The sequence below is a fragment of the Rhamphochromis sp. 'chilingali' genome (assembly GCF_963969265.1).
Source record: "Rhamphochromis sp. 'chilingali' genome assembly, chromosome: 8".
Lineage (NCBI taxonomy): Eukaryota > Metazoa > Chordata > Actinopteri > Cichliformes > Cichlidae > Rhamphochromis > Rhamphochromis sp. 'chilingali'.
This window is the reverse complement of record NC_137935.1, coordinates 8,964,157-8,988,428: the sequence shown is the minus strand read 5'-3', so window position 1 is coordinate 8,988,428 and position 24,272 is coordinate 8,964,157. Positions and strand designations below refer to the sequence as shown.

At 40.5% G+C, this 24,272-nt stretch overlaps 1 protein-coding gene across 1 annotated transcript in view; it reads right to left on the bottom strand.

Moving 5' to 3' along the window:
- Positions 1 to 23,776, bottom strand: part of LOC308400423 (protocadherin-16-like) — a 78,591-nt gene extending 54,815 nt beyond the window's left edge. The window contains exons 1-2 of the mRNA XM_080888102.1: positions 23,406 to 23,776; positions 16,175 to 17,995 (exon numbers count right to left, since the gene is read on the bottom strand). Coding sequence (XP_080744228.1) covers positions 16,175 to 17,974 — 1,800 coding nt within the window. The 5' untranslated portion in view covers positions 17,975 to 17,995; positions 23,406 to 23,776. The remainder of the gene's footprint in view (positions 1 to 16,174; positions 17,996 to 23,405) is intronic.
- Between the last annotated feature and the right edge of the window lie 496 nt (positions 23,777 to 24,272).

Here is a 24,272-nt window from a genome sequence, read left to right as displayed (position 1 = left end):
GCGCCTCTGAGGTTAGCGGGCTGCCTCATCGAGACACCATCTCCATCATGAGCCTATTTTTATTCCATTTTCTCGCTTTCTCTTTTTTTCTTCTCTTCTACTCAAACCACTCTAGCTCTTTTTTCAGCCTTCCAGTTTTGTCTTTTTCCATCCATCTCGTTACCACAGCCTTCTACTCCTATGATGCTGACTTTTGTTTCAGTGTGCATGCATGACAGAGGAAAACAAAAAAAAGCCTACATTGCTTGATTTCTGGGTTTGATCCCAATATTCACTTGCTTTTCCCCTTTTCTTTCTTGCTGTATTTAATTTGCTCAGACACTTGCCAAGCCGGCTAGAGTTCCCTGTCACTGGTTTGGCAAAGTGCTTCAACCCTAATGCACAAAAGAAATTTATCTAGATATATCACTGTCTAGCTTCAACATCAGCACTGTAAACTACAAAAATACCCACTGTCACATTTTTCACCATTAAAATCTCATTTTATCTAAACATAGAACCTCTAACCCAGATTAGCACTGCACTCAAATACATAATTAGTATGCACGCTGCAGTCTTCCTCACTTTTGTCCAAGAAGAGACACTGGCTGAATCTATAGCCCATAGACTGGGTCAAAAATGAATGGGTTTGTTGGCGTTATAAAGCCCTAAATGTCATTATTGTACTTTGGCCATAAAGGATCACTGCGTTTAACCAGCTAATCCAACATGTTGAGGCAATTCACATGCAATGTGGTTATGCTGGTGAGTTAGCAGGGGGTCCCCAGCTTTCAGGAAAGCAGTTTACCATCATAAAGCAGCTGTCCCACATCAACAGTCCCTACAGACACAGACAGTGCCGTGTTTGTGCCATAAGCCATTCTATATGAGCGCATTGTGGCAACACCTCCGGCATTTTTGAAAAGCCTGGCAACGGCAAGCTCACTGGGTGAAAAGCGTCTAGACTAGTCTTCTAAAGAGAGCCTCACTTCACATTGGCAGTCCGGGTTAGTAGTAACACTGACACAAGGATATTGATGCACTTGTAAATAAAACCTTAATTAGGACTGGTTACCAACTCCAAACTCCAACAGTCTAACTACAGCAAGTTGTGTATGGAGTATGCAAGTGGAAATGGAGTCATGACCAGAATTATCAAAAACCCAAGCACATCAAAACGTCTGGAACTATTAATAATTCTTTTGCACTTGAGGCAGTATTTTCAGTAAAGGCAACAGTATTATGGCTGCAAACAGCCGTAGCTAAATGAGCTCAATATCTTTAATATCTTTAAAAAAAAGGACTTTCACACAAAGTTAGTGTTCAATTCATTTGAATAATTTACTTTGCAGAATGGCCTGAATATGAGGAAATGGTTGATCCATCAATCTAATCTGTCACTGAGCTTTAGAACGACATTGTTTCTTCTATGTTCTTTGTTTTTGTACATCTAATGAGCTTTAAAGGGGAAAAAAAGCAACAGCAAACAAAGGTAGAGCGTTATATAATAAAGTCCTCTTTGGAGAGCCTGGAAAGCATTCAAGACCGTGAATAAGTTTGGTGCTGTATGAGCACGCAGTTTCCTCTCTGTCATCCACAGAACACACCACTGTCACGGTGTTCATTTCCACTGGCTTCCTTCGATACCCACATCTAAAGTTTCCCAGGCTTAAGCAGGAATTGGAAACTAACATTCTGTCCAGTGTGAGCACAGTTCTGCGAGCGTATCATGCCAGTCTTTCCAGTCAGAGCACTCTGACGTCACGCCATTAATCCCTTTCACCATACCACCCAAGCCTCGGGGAGACCACATCAAATCCTGAACTCACTCTCCCTGAGAAGAAGAGTTTGTACCCCTGGGATTTCTTTAATGAGGCTTACAGTAGAACACACCAGCGCACCAGTAATGAACTTCACAGAAAGGAAAAGCACTTAGAGATGCCATTAAAGGAGAGGTCATATCAAAACTGGAGTTGTTTGCCGATTAGGAAAGCTGATTAAAGCTCCCCCAGCCCACAACCCAACACAAAGTCACATTTACTTGACATCAGAACAATGTTTGAGAAGCTGCTGTGTCAGATACAAGTTTTAATACAGTTCTTCTTTTGTTCTGGGCCTCCATTGTTTTCCATTAACTTTCGCATGGAATCAGAATAATTGAGCAGACTTTTGAAACTTGCTTGGGTTTTCATTCATGAATACAGTCTGGGTGAATTTTTATGTAATAACAGTGCAAACTAGTTAAATCAACCGGTGATACGAGGTTACACAACTCAAGGAAGCTGATTTTCATTCCATGCATAGATGAATGGGAAACAAAGACTGCATAGAACAACCAGATAAATCTATTCAAATACTTGGAACTGTATAGTATGAAACTGTAAAGTGTCAGCACAAATTTAAACAATGTAGATTTATGGTTAAAGAGTAAAACAGTTCGATATGAGCCTGCAAAATGCAAAGACCTGTGACTGAGATGTTTACTCACTTCAAGGCAAAGACTGAACCACTTCACTGTTGTTTATAATAAATCAGCAAAGTTTTTTAGAAAGTGGGAATTTCAACAAAGGACTTGTGCAGGAGCTGCTCTTAAAGACGAGAGAAGGCTCTCAAGAGAATAACAAATGACTTAACTGGCTAAAACGGTTTACAAAGGCCTAGAAGTGTCAACACGAACTCTACAGACAGTGCCACAGCTAGACAAAATATCCACCGACACAGTATTTGAAAGTATTTTTCTTTATGTACTCCAGTGATAATACTCCAAAAAGAGATCATTCTTCACGTGTCCTCAGGCAAAATCCAAGCCACACCATACAGACACTGAAAAACTGTGACTGAGAATATGAGAAGACAGAAACAGGATGCTGTAGAATATGTGAAATAAATATATATGTTTAATTGTTTTTTTAAGCTTCTTATTGTACACTGCAAGAAAAAAATCCTAATATGAAAGTATTTTACTGTGTATTTTACAGTTTTGTTCTGTTCTTCTAGAATATCATGAAATTTACATAAATAGACTGTGATTTCACATTTCAAATGTAAATTAACATAAAATCACTGTAATGTAATAAAACATAATTTTCTTGTTTTTTAAATGTATTTGTCTGCACATATGCATATTTAGATTGTTAAAATACATTCACAAATGTATCATGATTTCACAAATATTTGTCCGTTATTTGAAAGATTGAACTGCTAAATTCAAATGTAATGCTATGGAAAAATATATAAAATGATTCTTATAAACTTTTTTTACATCAAATGATAATTATTATTATTTCTATTTAGGGCGATCGTGGCTCAGGAGTTGGCAGTTCGCCTTGTAATCAGAATATTGCCGGTTCGAGCCCCGGCTCGGACTCTCTCGGTCGTTATGTCCTTGGTCAAGACACTTAACCTACTGGTGATGACCAGAGGGGTCGATGGTGCAATATGGCAGCCTTGCCTCTGTCAGTCTGTCCCAGGGCATGCAAGCCAATATTATTTAAACTAACTGTATATTTCTGTACATTTAAGTATTATTATTCATATTGCCACATTCATTGACCTTGTTTATAGGTAATTTCATTGTTTAATCAGATTAAAATGTTCCTAATTTAATGTTTAAAAGCACTTGGAAAAGGCAAAATCCCATGTAAAATTAGGGCAACAAACTGTATTGTCATTACTGAAAATAACCGTATTTTTATGAGAAAGTGATTTTCTGATATTTTCTGGTATTATTTTGGCGCCCCAGCTGCTGGAATATTACTGTTTTTTTAAGATGTTTTTTCTAACAGTATATATGTAGATTTTCTAAACCAACCTTGCTGAGCTTTACATTCTTTTATTTAAGAGGTTTTCAGTTTTTAATGTTCTCCTTTTATCATTTCTTTACTTTTGATGTTCTTGTGAAAGCACCTCAACATAAGTTACAGAGAACTCTATATAGCTGTCTTCACTCTATAATGGCGCCAAAGTGTATGTTAGGATCATCACTTTTTGTTTTTGAATACGCTTCCATCATTAAGGATTTGTCCTGTCGTATAATAACATTAACAAGCCAATAAAGAATTAGGTCAACTGAGTTTCACATCCCGCTGGCCCTTCTGTATAGTTCTTCTGTGATTTAGGCATTTTGTGCAGTACATCCAAGCCAAATATAATTTGAGCCTGTGTGCTTTGGCTTCATCCTGACACACCTTTTTTAATCTGGGAACCTAGCAGCTAGTCGCGACTTAGCCTCTGCAGGCAAATTCTCTCTCATTTTTTTCTTTTTTTTAGGATCTTCTTACACTTCTTATTATGTCATTGAGTCACTTCTAACAAATGCAGATAAACTAAAAAGAGCAAATAATAATCTAAATTATCAACATGATAATCTTCTCCCTTACCTAAAGATTTTGTTCATGCTTTTGCAGATGCATTTTGTCAGAATGTGAAAAGAACACACTGGCACTTGTTTTTTCCTGCCTATCACAAAGTCTCAGGATCTTTGCAAACACATCTGAGATATTAATTGGGTGCTTCACCCAGTAGAATAAAATGCTAATGAATTTCTCTGTCAAGCAGAGTCCTCGAACACCAGATTTCTATTTAGACAAATAGGATAAAGTTGTCATTAGTCAGTGAGACGCACGTATGCATCCATGTCTTGAATTCAAATAACAAGGCAAGAACAAGCTTTTAAAATATTTTCCCAAAATAGAGACCTGAAACAAATACATCCTGTTTGCTCAGACAGACGCCCATCATTCCAACGAAACACTCTCCCTCCTTCAGTGTTTACACTGTTGTCCTCAGTGCCCATGAAGGCTTTGTCCCATCTGAGATAAGAGATTTGTGACTGCTTCATCACAGTTCTAAACAGTGCGAGATAATGGCTGAATATTACCAACAGACTTTCCGCTTGTGGCAGCAAGGAGGTTGTAGATGTGGGATGAACCTGTTTCTGGAGGGAAGTGTTTTTTAGGCTGATAGAAGAAGAAAAAAGAAGGACAAATTGAATCTAATCGCACCGGCACTTCATTGAGTTCCCCCTTGTTATCAGAATGCAGGAGCGCCGGGAGGGAGACAGTAAAGGAAAGTCCCTGTCGTGAGACAAAAAACAGGGACAAAGTCGTCTGAGCAGAAATGAGGTTTGGAAGAGTGGGGGCCCTGTGAACTCTTCCCCATGTGTGTCCTTCATGACAGATGCAGAGGCCCAACCACTGACAACATGGGAGGATGGGGAGGATGGGGAGGATGGGGAGGTTGTGGAGGGCGAAACATGTTGAATAAACACATTCAGTCCCGTGCTACCCCCATGATTTCCCCTCCAAATGAAAACCTCAGTTGATATACAATATAGATTCATCTGATAGCTCAGTTTATACTATGTGTTTATACATCAGGATAAATGTACCTTCTCTAGCCAAGGGATCGTGATGTTCTCTATCTCCAAACAAACATCCTTAGACTCTGCTACATGTTCCCCAGACCTCTAGGATATGTTGATAATGTTGTGAGATAGCTGAGACAGTGAGACAGCCCAAAGAGAAACAGTGATGAACTCTGGAAAAAAAAAGGACAGCTTAACTCTAAACAGAGGCCACTACCTTAAAAAAAAAATGTTTTCACAAGCTGCAGAGTAGCTGAGCTTTCAAGGTTTCATGAGTTCACCTCTCCACAAATAATTTCGGGACTGTCCTCGCACGTAAATACTCCACTGCAGTTACAGCGGAAAAACAGGAACTTTGGGATGATGATTTGCCCATGAAATCGATGGGGTTTCTTGTTTACGCTACTCTCCACCCACTCTTGTTTCCCAATATTGCCATGGTAACAAACCACCACTTGAGCTTCATATACACTTTTGCACGCACACTGCATGAGGTAAATCTGCACTTTTTCCCTCTCAGCGTCTGCTTTCTTTCTCACTCTTTGCTCCTTCCGAGTTTCCCATTTGTTTCATTTTCCCCAGTTAGTTCTATTTTTCGCTCAGTTTTTTTTTATGCAGCATCAAAAAGCCCAAACTTTATACATAATTAATAGCCACAGATCATTAAATATATTTCAAAAAAGAAAGCCTAAATGGGCAGCTTGAGATTTCATTATTAGAATATTATATTATTTTAAAGCTTGAAATCATGTATAGTTAACAATTTTAAAGTCATTTGACTAAAAAGAACATATATATATATATATATATATATATATATATATATATATATATATATATATATATATATATATATATATATATATAATTTTGTCTCTGGTATGTCTCCTTCAAAGCTACTTTTTGTAGCCTGTGTCAGAATTTGGCCCAGTCCCACAGCAGAAGTGGTGCCCTTCCCCCAAGCATTTTAGGAAAAACATTCACCATAGTTCTCTGTATGTGTGTCAGTGTGATGAATAAAGAACGGAAGCGGGGCAGAGGGTGACTTCACACTTAAACAGCCTGTTTACAAGTCATTTACAGAACGGCAGGAGGGGGGAGAGTCTCAAAGGAGTTTTCCCCCAAAAATTGAAAAAGCCGCCTTTTAGAAATACACAATCAGGAAAAAAACAACACAGCAAAAAGCTTTATCTGCAAATCTAGTAATGGTGAAACGTGAAAAGACTACAGAAAAACAGAGAAAAATAAGCAGAAAAGCTGAACTGGTTACACTATTGGAAAATTTAGCAAAGGTGGAACAATGAAAGCAGATTTCCATGCAGTTCTTTTTATATTGCAGGAGACAATCTTTGAAAGATGACTCCATGGTAATAAGAATGAAAACTGCAAAGAAACCACTAAGCTTATTACATTGTAGAATTAGTATGCTCGAGGTAAAAAAGCAAAAGGGAAGCCCATAAATAAAAAATGGAGCAGTAGCAGTGACGACGGGAATGGTGACAGGGGAAGAGCACTGACTGAAGCTGGCTAAGATTTAAAGGCAGAAAGGATGCCTGATTATTTTCTCTTTTTCCCATGCACAGTCATGAATACACTCAGTACATAATTGCTCGCAAAAATGTCTCTGCCAAAGCATTATGACAGTGCATTAAATGTCTGCATCTCAGCCTCAAACGCTTAAATCACACATAGTAGCATAAATGAAATGACGGCAGCTTGCACATGGGTTCAGTTACAATGTTTAAACTCAGTCTTCCTGTAATATTTTAACTTCTCTCAGGCAAACTGATGAAGGACATTTCCAATACAGTACCCTGAACTTCTGTGAGCATTACAGTATCCTCACACTTGTTTGCACTCTCATTATGTATGCATCAAGTACATTAACCAAGAGTTTTTACATTACAGCAAAACACAGGAGCATTGCTGCATGAGGGTACTCCATATGCTTCTGTGCAATAAGTAAGGAATCCTATATCGTCACAGGCTTATCAAACATTCTGTTTACTTCGGAGACCACAAATCTATCTGGATACACCCCAGGAGACTTTTGAGTTGTCATCTTTAAACATCGCTCAGCTGCTTCCCCCAGGTTGAAAACAGTATTTATTTTTAATCAAAGCCTTTGTTATAACAGTAATGATGAAACTGCATGTGTCCTGCATTCTGAGTGTTGGCTGATCTGTCAAGAGAATTGGATGATCACAACTTTAGCGCTGCAGGGTAGTAACTGAAAGTGTGACAGCTGTGTTCCTGATGAACTGAGAAAATGTCAGCAAAAATGTGACTCGAGCAATTCACTCCTCCTTCCTCAATTAACTAAACACCCGCGAGCAATGACCAGCAGGAGAATGTTTTGGTTGTACTGGAAAACGATTAATGGGACATATGAAGAAATAAACTACCCAGTCCAGAGCAGATCTTTAGATGAATAGTGTTATCCCAGCATGGCATGACTTCACATACAAATGGCAAATTGCTACATTAATCACGATATCCGCTGTCTGGGCTAATCAGGGCCTGTAAGCAATAAGTTGTTGATGGTAAAAATTGGCAGCAGGTGATACTGTAGTTCACTCCGGGCATCAAACCAAAGATCTGCACCGGTTTGCAAACCAAGATCGTTCACATCTGCACACCCCAGAGTCCTTTTCAGTGAGATTGCATGCAAGTATCACTGCCTGCCACATGAAAGTGAGGATGTACTCTAGCCACTCTACAACCATCACGTAAAAAGGTGTTTTGTTCTTATCACAGTTGCGCTAGGGGATTTGACAAAGGAGCAACAAATGCTTAGAGATGTTACAGAAAACTGTGGGCTCATGAAAGAAATGTCAGAGTGAGATTAGAGGTTTTTGTTGCAACTAAAATCTGATGAAGCGTATCGTGTATGATTTCCATCGATCTTCTATAAAGACATCGCCAGGTTTGACTGGACGCAGCTTCTTAAACCAGATGTCTGGATGCCTTCAGCCTTGGCAGTGATGCATTGACTTGCTGAAATTATCAACAAATTGTTTCTCCATTATGCTGGCCATTCCACCATCTGCATTTATTTCACTCCCGAGCTGACTTCTCAGACGCAGCGAAGCTGCAGACAATACACACTTTTTCTGGGTACTTAACCATGGAGTATTTTTTTAGGACATCCTCTGTGGGTGATCAGCTTTTCCAGCAAGGCTGAAAGACTGACTCTGTATAGTGTGCTTAAGCCATTCTCATTTAAACACAAAAACGTAAGGTACTTTTCACTTCAGATTCCACAGTGCTGAAACTCAGCATGGTTTTTGCCCCAGTTGGATCTGACTGGCTGCATGTCCAGCATTCAGCCAGCACTGGAAGAGAAGGGTGGTGTTCAGTGTTGATGTGCATTGTTCTAGTTTCACCATGGATTGCCAAATTCATATCAGCTCCATCAGTTTCTTTCGCCCACGTCGATGTTTTGGATCCCATAAGATTCATTTGTGATGCAGCCTGGGAGGAACCCAGACCACTGATTAGAGAATTTCTTCCACTGTCGAACCTTGTCTACACCGATACATGCACATAGACACACACACACCCCTTTCCTGGCTTTTTGTTCGTCTGCTATGATACCACATCACACATCTTGAATCCTGCAACCAGCTCTGCCTAATTACAGCAGACGGTCCCACTGCTCCCTTTGCTCCATGCAGGCTCCCCGCAGCACCAGGCTATACACAACAATCAAAACAAAGATCTGGCCTTTCAACACAGCAGCTAAAAGAAGCAGCACCCAACTCACAACATAAATTCTGCAGCACCAGAATCAAATTAGCCTTCCTAAGGAGGTACGCAACCCCGCGGTAATTAGCTCCCCCGCTAAATCTTTAAATCACCTAGTACTCAGGAAATCTATGTTAGGCTCAGCAGTTGTCTCATTACAACTAATCTACAGGGTGGACGCATTTCTATACAATAAAAATGGCACAACAGATGTCCTCCCTTACAACACAAGTGGCATTTCTGATAGATGTGGTCAAAGCATCAAGATATGCAAACAGCACTGTGAGGTTGGACCACCATGCAGCATCAGTACACATAGATTGGGAGTCTGGTTTTAGCAGGCCAGGGTGCCTTTCTGTCTGAAGCCAAGACAGACAATGTGGGTAAACCACAATGTAAAAGTGGAGCGTCTCTCCACACAAACCTCCTTTTCCGTGTGGTTTGTCATTCTCTTTCTCTTGCTCTGTCTTACAAGGCTTAAAAACAACAACAGCTCAGTGGAACTGGGCTGAGTACAAGAAATAACAAATTCTTTGATCCTGAAAAGTTTTCTGTTTCTGCTCTACTCATCTATTATTACTGGGTATTGTATGAATATGTAAGATGTCTAGTGATATTATTAACAATATATTACTTTGACAATGAGATAAAATTACAAGCATTTAAAGTAAAAAATGATTTCTTAGCTGGCAAAAGTAAAATAAACTGTGCAAAATGTCACATTTCAGGTAGAAATCACTATGTATTCAGTCAGTTTTCATAATGTCCTGAATGATCATTATCTGAAAAACATTCTGTTTTTACAGTGCTAACAGTGTCAACACAGGTTCCACAAAGATTACCTATTTTTTGCCACCTGAATTTCCTGAAACACTATCCAACATCCACTATTTCTCACTTGGGCAACTTACGTATTGCCTAATCTCTGTGTTCATACATTTTTCTAGCCCCAATCAGACACGGTTGTAAAGCAAACTGATCGGACTAAGAGCAGGCACTGAATGCGCCACTCCTTCCATGACTTTGTGGGCTCAGTAACATTCTTCTCAATCGTTATTTCAACTGGCAGTCAGTGCAGCAGAAAGGCTGGAGCAAAAAGGGGGCTGAGGTTGCTGGCAGACAAAAGCGATGCATTCTTTGTAACAGTTAACTTCTGGATTTAGAGACATTGCTCAGCGGTTAAGATATTTTAGGGCTGTGTATATATAGTATATGCATGCATGTCGTGAATGAAAAATTCAACATGTTGGCAGCTGCTTTCTTTCATTACAACACATGACCCTCATCATCCTGCCAAAATTGATTTGTGGCTGTTTGTATAGAATGTAGTCTTCTGATTACTGATTTTTGTTACCTGGCAAACTGTCACTCAGTGTCTACTTTCCGGTCTGGTGGCTTTTGATGGACAGCAGGGGACTGGATGGATGATTTAGCACAGATTTGCTTTGGAACAGTGTGAATATCGCAAGCAGATGATGCTTCCTGATGCCCAGCTTGTTTAGCGATGCCAACTGCCTTGCACATGTGCAGGGGGACCACGGACTGTGAGAACAGAAGGCCTGGCAGCCGTTAGCACAGTCAGCCTCGAGGTCTACCCCCCTTCCCACTCATTCGTCTCAAAAGAGACGAATGGCAAAGTGAATAATCGTCTCTATTTACAAAGGTTAAACAAAAGTCTTCCTCTTGTGCCTGAATACAACACTGTAACAACGTGGCCATGTAGACACCCTTAAAGGCCACACACCTGCAGTCTGACTTCACTCTGTTGATAATTTCCAACCATTCTTTCTTGAACGATCCAACCAGATAAGCCTGGGTCTGCTCAGACTGAGACCTACGAAGCTGCCTGTTTGTGTCACTCCAGGGGTGCTCAAGCATCCCCAGGCAAGCAGATGTGCTGCTCTCACCTGCTCTGATCCACATGTCACCACTCCACAGGGAAACAAGGGGAAGGGAAGAGGTGTAATTGGATCACAAAGAGGACACATAAGTGTGGGAAAGGGAGAAAGGAAGAGATAAGAAGTCTGATCATGGCAGAAAGAACAAGGACAGAGACAAACACAGAGACTCAGACAGGAAGAGTGATATCCCACTCCTCAGAGTCAGAGGATAGATGTTAGAAAAGGGATCAACAGCTGAATCCAGCTGCTGAGAATGAGGTTTGTTACAGCTGCCAGAGGCCGAGTGTCCCTCTGGAGACTCTCGGCTGTTTTCTTTGCGTCTCTCGCGCTCTCTACTTTCACTGTGCTCACACAGTCTTTCACAGAAACTTGGAAGCAGTGCTGAGAGGTCTGTCTCACCTGCAGCAGACAGTCTGGGTGACAGACTGTACTAATGAAATTTTGTGTCCCACAAGGGGGATATATAAGCCCATCTTCCTTCCTTGCCAGATGCGGGCAGGAAACCCCTCCAGTGAACTTTCATACCTCACAACTTCTGCTTTACAGCCAGCACTCCATGTGGTTGCATCACAGCACTGAGGTCTTGTAAACATTGCATACACTTACCACTCAGCACTCACATAATGGACAGCAACCAGCAACAAATTTGGACTGTGTTTTGCAAAATATCACTGGCTGCTGCCCGTTTGTTTGGACATTAGACATTTGGGAAACCATGATATATTATGATGGGCATATTTTCCTGCATTTACAATGAAAATTTCTCCTAATAATTATTAATAGTTATGAATAAATAATAAATTAAATCTTTGCAGCTCTACAGTATAGTTAAATGCAGTAGTTGCACTTTAATCCTTAAATGCAGGGTTCCTTTCATGTTGTTTCACAGTTCGACATGCGCACACCCACAGCTTTGGTTTTACACTAATGAACAGTATTTCCTCCCAGCTTCTGTATTCAACCATATAACATTAAATTTTCACCACAACCTTCTCCTCTTCCTGTGCTGTTGGACAGAAAGAGGCGGCAGATTTGATGATGGACGGCTAAGCACAATAAAATGCGTTCAGCTGTCTCGAGCAGAGCAACTTTGACCTGAACACCCACACTCTATCCAGATGTACATCAGTGTTTATGTTCGCTTCATTGCCCCTGCTAGGCCCAGGAGTAAGTGTTCGAGGAAGTATTACATTCACGAACACATTAAGTAGCACATCCAGTTTCCTGCAATTTTACCATTCCCTGAAAATACTGTTATACCACAGAGCCACAATGAAGCTCGGTAGTTAGCAGGAGGAAAAAGAAACAGAAAAGGGAGACCAAAAACAGAGTCAGCTTGCCTCAAGCTAAACCAGTCTCAGAGGAAGAAAAAGCCAGGCTGGTATTAAAACAGACAAGTGAGTATTTCGCTTGACAAAAACCATCTCCAGGAAAATGTCTGGTGAAAACTGATTACATGGTTTGTATACCAAAATATCCATATGAAACTGGCAGTTCCCCTCATTTTCATAGTTTACCTCACTTATTTTCAAAATGCTGCAGTGTCATTTGAATGTTTTTGGAAGAGCTTTAGTTGACAAGGTAGTTGTTATGAAAAATGTGTGATTGAGCAGGTGTAACGTTCAGTCACCAAATCATTACATTTTGCATTTTCGTTTTGTAAAGTTCAGTTTGGGTGAAATTCAAAATGAGCCATTTTTATGTTTTGAATTTTTATGGGCTGAAAATGTGGTCGCCGTTCAGCGGTAGCTGCTGAAACAGTGAGAGGAGAAACTTTTTATGGAGAAGGAGAGAGCTGCAATTTCAAAATACGAAATACTGAGGTTCACGTGCCACTTGCATTAGCCAACTTCATAGATTTACTGTCAGATATTAAATTTTCATTCAGTTTTTAATATGAAGTCAAAAGTATGCTATACTAAAAAGACTATAAAAAGCAAGGTCTAATTCATCAATGTAGGCGTTCCAGGGAGGAACCTAAACCAAAAGCACCATCCACAGTTTATCACTGAATACCTGAGTCTTCACTACACAACAAAGCACTTATTTAACAGCTAATAAAGAGCTGAGGACACTGGATTTGTATCACTGTTATTAGAACCTGCTTAGTCATTAGAAGGTAGGTGGTCATTGTAGTAGAAAGAAAACTACGGAAACTGTGAGTGTGAAAAAAACACTAGAAAGAAGCTCAATCATTCATACGTTTTATGGGTATTTTTCCCTCACAGAGTGGTTTCTTTTATGCTGCCAGGAATGGAGTACTGATTCATAGTGCCACTTCACTGAGGTACCCCTTTCAACTAGGTTTTCTTTAAAGCATTCAATGTGAAATAATAGATATGTTTGAATGCTGCTTTATGTGGTATCTAAACTTAAAAAAAAGGCTCATAGTAGGTCTGCCCACGAGAAATCATAGGCAAAGAATAATACTCATAGATTAATGTTTTTTGAAGGAAAGAGATTTTCAGAAACGGAAGCAAATTAGGCACCAAAACAGCAGATAAATGCAAAAGTTTGAATACAGCTTCAAGAAAGTCTCACAGAAAGCAGTCTTCGTCTCATGTTGCTAAGGGGTTTGCAGCAATAAAAGCGGTCCATTCAGTCATGAACGTGGGGGAGGTGGCTTTAAAAATTAGTTCTGGCCTATCTTCACACCTAGGTAATGAGAAATGAAGTGAGATCAGATAAGAATTTAGCGTCTGCCGGACAAGCAGACAGACAAGGAAGCCCCCCTGCTTATGTCACCTCCGCTACTCATGCAAGCGCTTGTCAGGGTTCATTTCCCCCTCAGCTGCTCGGAGACCCCCTCTCGCCTTTCTGCTGGAGCCAGAACAACCCGAAAACAGACAGAGGGGCAATTCTTAGCAGAGACCCTCCAAATGAGCCAAGAGCCGCAATGATATGAGGCGTAAATTATTCCCCAGTGCAGGATTGTGACACAATCAACTGAAAACTTTCATTACTTATTACATATGTAAAAGCCAAGACAACCATGTGCCTCATTATGTTTAACAACGACTTATATTACTTATATTATATTCTTCTTCCTCAATCAAAAGCCTCTGATTAACAGATGTGATAAAATGACGCAGAAGTAATAACTTTTTTCGTCTTATTACTTTCTTATTATTCAACAAGGTCTTCACACATTTGCATTAAAAAAATACATTTGTACAATGAAATGTAACAGTTCCTCTTGAGTGAATGCATGCTTGCAATCTGGAACGGAGATATAATATGAGGCAAGAGAGCATAATTTATAAAATGAAGTGTGGACTGTAGAAAGTTGCGTTGGTATTGTGGTTCCGGATATGGATTCGGATATGTGTTGTAGAGTTATATTGAACCTCGACACCATCCAGAAAACTTGTAAATTGGACACAGTTGGAAAACTAATAAAGGAGAATGGAATTAGTAACGCCTCATGAAACACATTCCATAATGCAGCTCATAGTTTTCAAGTGCTGTTTTTCATGTCGAATTTGATTTCCCCTCTCCAGGGTGACCTATTTTCTTTGCAGCAGATCTCATATATTGAATTACAAGAGTGATGCCTGTTAATAGGATTAAGCCCTTATTTTTTATTTATCCCCCCACACACACACACACATCTAATTATAAAGCCATCTGTAAAAGCATCTGATGTATAGTGAAAGTGACAAAAAATAATCACGCCACATGAGAATAGCCCTGAAACACCCACAGATGGGAAGAGGAGAGCGAAAAGGTAACATGATAATCATAATGTCCATACTATAGGTTTTTTTTGGGGGGTGGCTTTGTCTGTGAAAGATGGGTACACTGAGAATTTTATCTACAAAGAGAAAAGGCAGTCATCAGATGTCTTGCTGAGATGTTTGGATGTAGAACTGGCACCCTAAGTAAGAGCAGTCTGTTCTCACATGGGCCGCCAAACACACGTCTGCAACAACCAGTGAAGCCCAAGAGAGGCCAGAGAGCAGAGGCTTTGAAGAACTACTTCATACTTGGACTCAGTAGGACCCACAGATCAAGCATGTCATACTCTTAGGAACTGTCTGAGGGCAGGTAGTAAGCAGCCAATGGAGAGTAAAGACAGAACTCTGAAAATCGCTGGTTCGAAAGAAAACATGAAATCGTTTTTTCCTTAAACTTTTTTAATCAAACATGAACTCCAGCTCACACTGGAAACAGTGATCTTAGAGTTTCACAGTCCAAAACATACATTTTTTAATTACTCTTTGGTCGACTTTCCAATTTTCAAAATCAATTTCAGAACATTCCCCTTTCTCATTACACTTGCGGTCTTTTTGATTTATAAACTACCCACAAAAAGTCCTTGTAGTGCCTTAACTACATTTAAGTGCCACAGTATGACATTGTGTCTCCTTTCACCCCTCCCTCATCCACAGCAAAATCCTGGGCCAAGATCTCATCTGCTAGGCCGTCCATCTGGGCTGCACTCTATTTCCAACTCCTTGATCCATGCAGTACTGCTGTACACACTTGCAAAACAGAATCTCTATCCTCGTAAAAAGAAACTCCAGCTTGCTGATGTGAGAAATGGCTTGAATGACACCTGATATGCCTCATTTTCTCTTTGTAATTGCAGTCTTTTTATTAATAAATGACTAGTGGAAATTATTTTTTACCAGAAAAAAACACTGCATTTACATGGGGTGATCTAATTTGTCTGAACTTTAATTCATCTTGTCGCTTATGGCCATTTTTTTCTCACGCTCAACAACCCTAATTAAGGTGCCTTTTGAGACTGAAGTGACATCTATTTCTTTGGATAAAGCCCTGAATTTGTCTCTGTCTGTGAATATGTGAAAAACTCCTTTGTGCCTCGGCTGACGGAGGACTTTGCACTGCCTCTGTTACCCTGGAAACCTTTTGAGAGGTGAAGGAGAGGACAGCCAAGGAGCAGATCATGTTGGCCTAAATTTGCAGGTAAATCCTCACTAAGGCTGTCCAATTTAAACAGCTTTAGCATTAAATAATAACCCTCGATGAGGAAAAAAGGAGTTACTCTGACAAACTTCTATTTTATTTATCTAATAACTTTCCATTTGTCGCTCTCCACAGTTGCACCAAAGTCCAATGCAGACCCTTACATAAGCAAAGTGTTAAAGCGTGGGAGTGTTGATCAAATCAATCAATTCATAACCTTTTACTGAATTAAAACATTAAAAAATCCTACCTCGAGAATGCAGGTCCCCGGTGCTGTGTTCTCCTCGACAGACACATTGTAGAAGTTTCTCTCAAAAACAGGCTCGTTGTCATTTATATCCTGAAGAAAGATGTTTACAACTGCAGTGGATGAAAGAGATGGCTTTCCTCCATCAGTGGCCACCACAGTTATACTGGGACTAGGGTTCTTTTCATAATCCAGCTGGGAGAGAGTGGTAATAATGCCAGTAATGGAGTCTATACTGAACCAGCTGTAATAAGCACTTCCATCTTGTAGGATGCTGTAGCTTATGTCCCCATTTGGCCCCTGGTCTTTATCTCTAGCTGTTACCTGTAACACAAAGCTACCTGGAAACACCACTTCAGGAATGACCTGCCTGTACACTGGTTGGTCAAAGAGAGGAGGATTGTCATTGATGTCAATCACTTGGATAGTGAAGGAGGATTCAGCCCTGAGCGGAGGCATGCCGGAATCTGTCGCCATCACCCTCAGCTCATAGGTGTCTCTTTCCTCGCGGTCCAGAATCTGATCCACACAAATCAAATAGATTATGCTATCCTTAGTGGTCAGGGCAAACTTTCCATCACCTCCCTCTAGTGACACATTGACATTAGCATACTCTCCGTAGTCTGGGTCAGTGACTGAGATGCGGGCTACGTACTGGCCTGGCTGTGCCCCTTCTGAGATTCTGGGAGATCCGTCCTCACTGAGAAAGATGATGGTCATTGTAGGCTGGTTGTCATTGTAGTCTCTGACATGAATGGTGACAAAGGCATTGGTCACTTCTGGGTGAGTTGCGTTGTCTTGCGCCTGAACCACCAGCTCGTGGACCCTCCTCATCTCGAAGTCCAGTGGTTTGTTGAGGGTGATGATGCCAGTGCGAGAATCTATGACAAAGTAGCGATCTGGGTCGCTTTGTCTCCTGTTAATTTCATATAGCACCATCCCATTATCGCCCTCATCAACATCTGTGGCAAACACCTGCAGGATGTTACTTCCTGGTTGAAGGTTTTCAGATATTATAGCATGGTAGCGGCTCTGGTTAAAAACAGGAGCGTTGTCATTAATATCTTGCACAGTAATATCTAACGTCATCTGATCAGTTCTTTTGGGGGACCCGCCATCAAAAGCCTCCAAAGATAAAGTATAGGTGGATCTTTTCTCTCTGTCTAGAATGGTATTGACCACCAAATCCAGATAGAGAACTTCATTGCTTCCTCTCCTGGTTTCCAAGGTGAACGCCTGGCCAACATTTCCATCCTTGATAAGGTAACCCTGTGTCGTAAGCTGCCCTTTATCACTATCAACAGCTGGCTCGAGAGGAAACCTAGTGCCGATAGCTGTCTGTTCAGGAATTTTAAAAGTGGCTTGCTTTCTGGGGAACTTTGGAGCGTGGTCATTTATATCATTCACCTTGATGGTCACCTCTACTGTCACACCTGTCATGGTGACTGCAATGAAGTTGTACCTATCCCTTAATTCTCTATCCAGAACTTTGGCAGTTTTAATAATGCCTGTGCTTTCATCTATATCCAAATCACTCCCTACTCCTGTGCCCTCATGGTCTGAAATGAAGTACAAGGATGCTGTTACGCCAGGGGGGAGTCCTGCACTGATGTCACCTACAATTGTACCTGCTGGTTGCTCCTCATCTAGCTGTAGCTCAAGGGTTCCCAAGACCACAGGTGAGTGGACTGCTATAAGCTCCAAGACCACATATACCATTAGCACTATCCTTTGGCTCCACCAACCCTCACGATGCAAAGAATCCATTACAGACTTCCCAAAACCCTTGGCAGCAGTCTTCATTTTGGCCCCTTCGTTTTAAACCTAGAGACACACAGAGAGGAAAGGCTGAGCAATATCAAAATATTATTAAAAAAAAGTCAGAACAGCAGAAACTAAGTAAAGGTGTAATATTTTTATAGTAAGGTAGTTTAAGACACCTAGGTAGCCTACATGCCTTAAACACTTTCCCATATGTTTTATTGACTTTGCTCCTACCCACACTATATACAACTGGCCAAGCACATAACATTTTCCTTCACTTCTTTTTCACCTAATAAGTCGACACCTTGTTTCTCCCATATACCAGAGAGCCCCCCTTTGCTAAAGAAACATCAAAGCCACAGGCCACAGCATACCACTTCAGACAGGGAGTCTTTAGCTGTTGCTCTGCAGCTTTAATTAAAAGGGTGCGAGAATCAGTTTGGCCAGGCTACCCCGTGTGTTTGCCATAGCTGTTCGCCTTTGTATAAGTCTGGGAGGTGAAGTCCTGGATTTAATATTTACCACCACATTTATCTTTCGTGGAATGAGGAATTTTAAAACAATCCCCCCCAAGAACCCTTTCAAATAACTCTCCTTAGGCAAACATATTGAGTTTATGAGAAGTAAGAGTGTGAGTGTTAAATCAAGGGGAAAAAATATTGAAACACTGATATTTAAAAGCAGCAAGGGTATTAGGATTTCTTGCATAAACAATAGGCACACTCTGGCAAAGGATCCACACCACTGCAGAGGAAATGTAATTGAGACTGAGAGACACTGTGGAGCAATGTGGAAATGTTTCAACAAGACTGTCACCATCTGCAGAATAATCCAAAACCACCAAGTGTCTGGCTCAAAGAAAATTATTGTGTCGTTTTCATTACATAAAAAGACAGGCTTCCAATTGTCTGTGGTTCTGTGTAATAGGTCTAATTCATAATGACTTTAACTTCCTGGTTAAGTACATTTTGCTTTAATTTAAAGAAAATATATACAGAAGTGCATCAATATTTGAATGGCTGGCTCTCTGTAAAAAGCTCTTTAAGGCTCCCCCCAGTGGATTAATTGATACCTGCAAGGAAACATTCAAAGACATCTGCGCATCTGTGTGTGAGCATGTGTCTGTGCGTGTGTGTGTGTGTGGACTAAATGCCTTCCTGAATGCTGTGTGGCGATCTGTCTTAGCCACAGTGGTAACAGTGTATTTGAGTGACAGAGCAGTACTGCAGAATTGAAGGGCTCCATGCAGTCTACCTCTTTCCCTTTTTCTGGCTCTGCAGCATTGTAATTGAGGTCTGCTGGAAGTTGGCCATGAGCACACAAGATTCCAGGGCTAATTTCAGTCTGCCGTGATTCAGAGCCCACAACACTGAAGATGCTAACTTTTAACGTCATAAATTGCTTTGAATTTAGTGTGAGTAGCGAGAAACCTTGTATCACATCTTGTTTTGAAATATGGCATGAGAATGTGTCCTGTTTGCATCTGCTGTGTTACCGGTCCAAGATGATTCAATGGTTTAGGCATAAAAAGGAATTCTGAGCCAATTTGCTCCATTAATCTCTAATTCTTATTGCTTTAACAGAGACCATAATAATTGCAAATGACAAAACCATAAAAGGCGAGCGCTACAAATTCACCATTACATAGTACAGTTTGGGTTGTTTTCTGAGTGCTGTTCTTGGCAAAAAACATAAGCACATCCATGACAGGCTGAAAATCTTGACAGCACTTGAACTTTAAAGCCTCAGTACTGATTTACTTTACTAAAACACTGGGGATGAACTTTTACAAAGCTCCCTCCAGTGCACAAAGGATAGCTTTTCAAGGCCAGACTCCCTGACCAAATACCACAACTGAAATAATGCAGTTTCTGGTTGAGCTACAGTGGAGGACCTCTGCAGAGCAGCGCAGCCTAATGGATATAACATACACACAGTTGGGTAAGCTAATTGAACAATACCAGGTAAAGCAGGGCACGTGGTTTCAAAAGATTCAGTGTGAGATTAAAGAGAAATCTATGCAGACTAAAGCTAAGATGTTAGCCTAATATATAACTGCTGTTGCCCACCCACGCAGGTATCACTGAGTTTCATACCTGTTCCTAAATTGCCAGTGAGAAGTCACATGTGTCAAGCTTTGGGAAAGAAAACTCTTCAAAGAGGCTGCTGATGGTTAAAAGCTGTTGCATTAAGTAAGCCAATCCGATTGTGGTTTGGATTCAAGCATTTTTCTTGCATAATTGTCTTAGAACGTGACTCTCTTCTTCTGGTAGTTAAATACTGTTAATGGCTTTTGCAAAGATGACGCAACCGCTGGTGGATTAATCCCATGTTCTCTGAACAAAGACACTAAAATGTTTACTTTGCACGAGCTTCACTATTTTTTTTTCTCTAAAACTGGCGTGTGTGTGTAATATATCACGCACACCTCAGTGTTAGCTGAAACTGTAGCATTGACCCAGTTTCTTTTGAATCCTTTAAACCAAGTCGAACGACCGAATCGGTGGTTCGTGGGATTTACATAGAGAATGAAAATCTCTGTTGGAATAAACTAGATATCATTGTGAACACTTTGGTAGCATGACTGAAATCTGCATCAAAATCCTTGGCAGCCTTGAATGCTGGGAACATCAGGGCAGCACTTTTTCCCCCTCCACTGTAGTCTAAATCGTGTTTGGCAAAATGTATTGGATATTAACGTCTAATAGCTGAAAATACTTGGGCTTATTTATATCTGGCTTTACAGTTTTGGGTGAAGTATGAGGTCTATTTGTCTTTCTCTGCTGCTATGAAGACAAGTAGGCCTTTGGTTTGGCAACTACTACAACAAACAGTATCTAAACAAACACTACTGCTGCCTCCCTCCATGAGCCATAACCAACATTACATAGAAGAATGCCAACACTCTCATGAAAATATAATTCTTAGCAATGCAAAGTAAAAGACACTTTAAAAAAAGGAGAATTAAAACGGTGGATTTACCACAGATCATCCTGCCAAGTCATATCATTTCATCTGAGAATTTATACATATGTTTTGAATAGAGAATGCCTCTCAATTGCCACTAACTGATCAACTGTCAAACACTGGCCTCAAGCAAATGTCTTAATCACAGACAACATCGGAGATAGCTTCTTGTGAGTAAATGATGTGCTAACTGGAAATACATTATTGGTTAAAAATCGCCCTCCATCAAACAAAAGTTTAGCAAATTACCCCCAAAATAAAGCAGGCTTCTACTTCATTAACGCAACCAAAAAACCTATGTAACACTAACAAACCAAGAGGGACAGCTATAGTGACAGACTGCGTAAAATGAGCTTCTAATTCCAAGTCATGAGTCTAGTTACTCACAGAAAACGTCTGTGGTTTCAAGAACACGCCAGCCTGCTTGGGGCTCGATGGAGCCATAATGGAAACCACAGACAGAAATGCAGATTGACTGGACATGAGGATGGCAAGCTTAGCTCAAAGCAAACTACAATGCTCTGAATGTTTGCCAGACTAAGTGCCACATTTCTGTACCTTGCATTACTCTTTGATACTTCAGTCGTTGGGCATGTAGTCTTAAAAAGCCCTTGAAAAACCATGACAGGCCCTTCCTGACAATAACAAACATCACATTGGGAAAACCCACAAGCTACATTTTTTTCACTGTGAACCCTTCAGTTCAAGGTTCTGAGGGTCCATGACAAAAGGGATCATCTCTTTCCCACAACAAGAGCAGCATGGGTTGGTTCAGCTGTTTGTGTAAGATATTCAGGATAAAAAACACACACACCTAATATCTTTGAAGATGACACTGCCTGACATTGCACTGGCAGTGCTAGTGATTGCATCATTAAAAACAGATGTGTATCGTGTTACAGTAGCAAGGGTGCAAGGAGCAGCAACAGTACTACAAACTAAGGTAAAAGTTTTCCTGACTCACATTTTCTGATTATAAAAAGGGCAGGTCTCATTGGGAGTTTTTAAATCTGCGGGTGTCCAGATTGACATTCTTGCTTTCGCATTGATGCAACTTTTTTTTAAAATGACAGGGACTGGTCATAAATGCTGAAATGAACTTTGGAGGCGACAGCTTTCTGGCAAAGTGCCCTCAGACGCAATAGCTGATTTACACTCAGCTTGTTTGAGCGATGATTGAACTGCAAAAAGATGAGCAAAACCACAGTCAGGCAATTTTCAGAATGTGCAAGGCAGTGAGAAACTTTATGGTTAGATTGCATGAAACATATGTGCTTTTCTTTTCTTTTTTCAGGAATCTGCACACTATAGTGCAGATAGCATCAGCAACATCATACGCACGCCACAGAGACAAGACTAGTGAAAGGATTGCTTCATTCAGTGCACCAAAGGGAATATGACATAATTCTTGGACTCCTATAAACGCCACAGAGGTCCAAGCTGTGGTTTTATCCACAAGTGGTGCATCTTTCGCTTGTTTTTTCTGCAAGTTTAGATTTTGTCTCATGGCACGCACTGCAAAGATGTGCTGGAACAGAGAAAGTGTTAGAAATGACCCTATCATACAAACAAACAGCCTCACAACTAACCATGCACAAAAATGAATGAAACAGACTCGGCTCTGGTGAATGAGCCTCATAAAATCATACAAGTGTTAGGGTTTTTCAAACTGATGACTGGTAGTGGAAAAATAGAAAAAAGAAAAAAGAAACAAAACCTGGGCTGCACCATGGCAACCATCACACAGACAACTGCATGGCGATGGATCCCAGTGACTTAATTGGCTTAATAATTAAAAGATATGAAAACCTTTTGTGGGTAATGATGTGAGTAATCACTGAGCAGCTATAGGACCAGCCGTGCGGCTACAGCAGCACTCGGAGGACTATACAATAACTGCATATAGGTTTCCCAATTTCAGAGGAATGTCTTGATCTCAGGGGGACTTTAACAAGGTGCGATTTAACAAACTGTTAAATGTTTTGTCAGCTCTTCAAAGTCTACCCGCTCAAAGTCTACGTAGTATTTTGTTTTTTGAACTTACTGCTATAGAGTTGAAAAACTGCCAAATGATCCATCCATATGATCAACCTTTGCATGAAAGAAGATTAAGTAGCCTAAATTAGCCACATTGCATATTGACTGATTGTAGAAATACTCGATTAAAATGACACGTACACGAGCTGCTTTAAAATTTACTTTCTAGCATTTGTTTTTAATTAATTAAAACTTTTTAATGCTAGAGGCGAGTCTGCATAAATGCAACGGAGCGCGCTGATGCATTGGTCTGCTAAAACAGTAAGTAACAGGCAATTGCTTTGCATACATCCCTCCACTAAAATCCTTTTCTAAAGCAACGTGATTAGTAACGCGTTGTTAACAATGTATAAGTGAAAGGGGGTAAAGTGTGCTTAGAGATAAACACTGATGAATAACTTCAACATCAGGCTGGTTACTTGTGGCGCTGGAAGGTCTGCGCAGTCCAGCTTTGATGGATACTCACATTCATTTGTTCCTTTCCGGTGTTTAAAGATGATAACTTGCGCTTCCAGATGTACAAATTCCTCTCACTGTTCCCTTATGAAGACGAAGTACAGAGTTACATCCATCCCAGGAAAAAAGGCATTATCCCCGCGGCACACTTTGTTTCTTTGCTAAATTCCTATTCAGGTCTCTTCGATTTCTTATCAGACGAAATGATTAAAAAGAAAGAAGCAAACTTGGTCTCTTTGTAAAAACTTTCCTTTCGTCTTATCGGCATCCACTGCCCGCCTGTCTGGGCTCACACACACTGCTGCAGCACGCTAAGTGAAACCAAACGATGTGGGGGCCGAGCGGTGAACGTCCGTCTCCAAAATCGAATTTCTTCAACACGTGACGGAGTGCAGCCTCCTGCTCCTCTCCTCTTTCTGCTGCTGCTGTGATTACCACAAGGAGCCACACCGACTGCAGAGGCAGGTCAGGTTATTGCTGAACTTTGGTGCCACCATCCTATGCGAAAGGGAAGTGTAAATCAGATACAAAGCTCGCTGTGCTCTGCTCTTCTGAAGAGTTAAACTGTAAAAGAAATCGCACAGAAATCTCTGCTGTGGTGACATGTATATGTCAGCACAGTACTTTTATAAATCCACTGATTTTTTACACGTATATTTGTTAAAACAGCTGAATAATTTAGCCAAATAATACAACATACAAACTCATTTTAATCATCCCACTGCTGAAGTAAACTTTCAATCAGTATAAGATATAAACCCTTACATTCATCATATTCATTTACTTGTGCTTCCAGGCACAGTGAGGCTTGAAATGTATAATGTAAATCGGGCCTGGCTTTAGTGATTATGAATTATATCCACCTGAGCTACCTAAC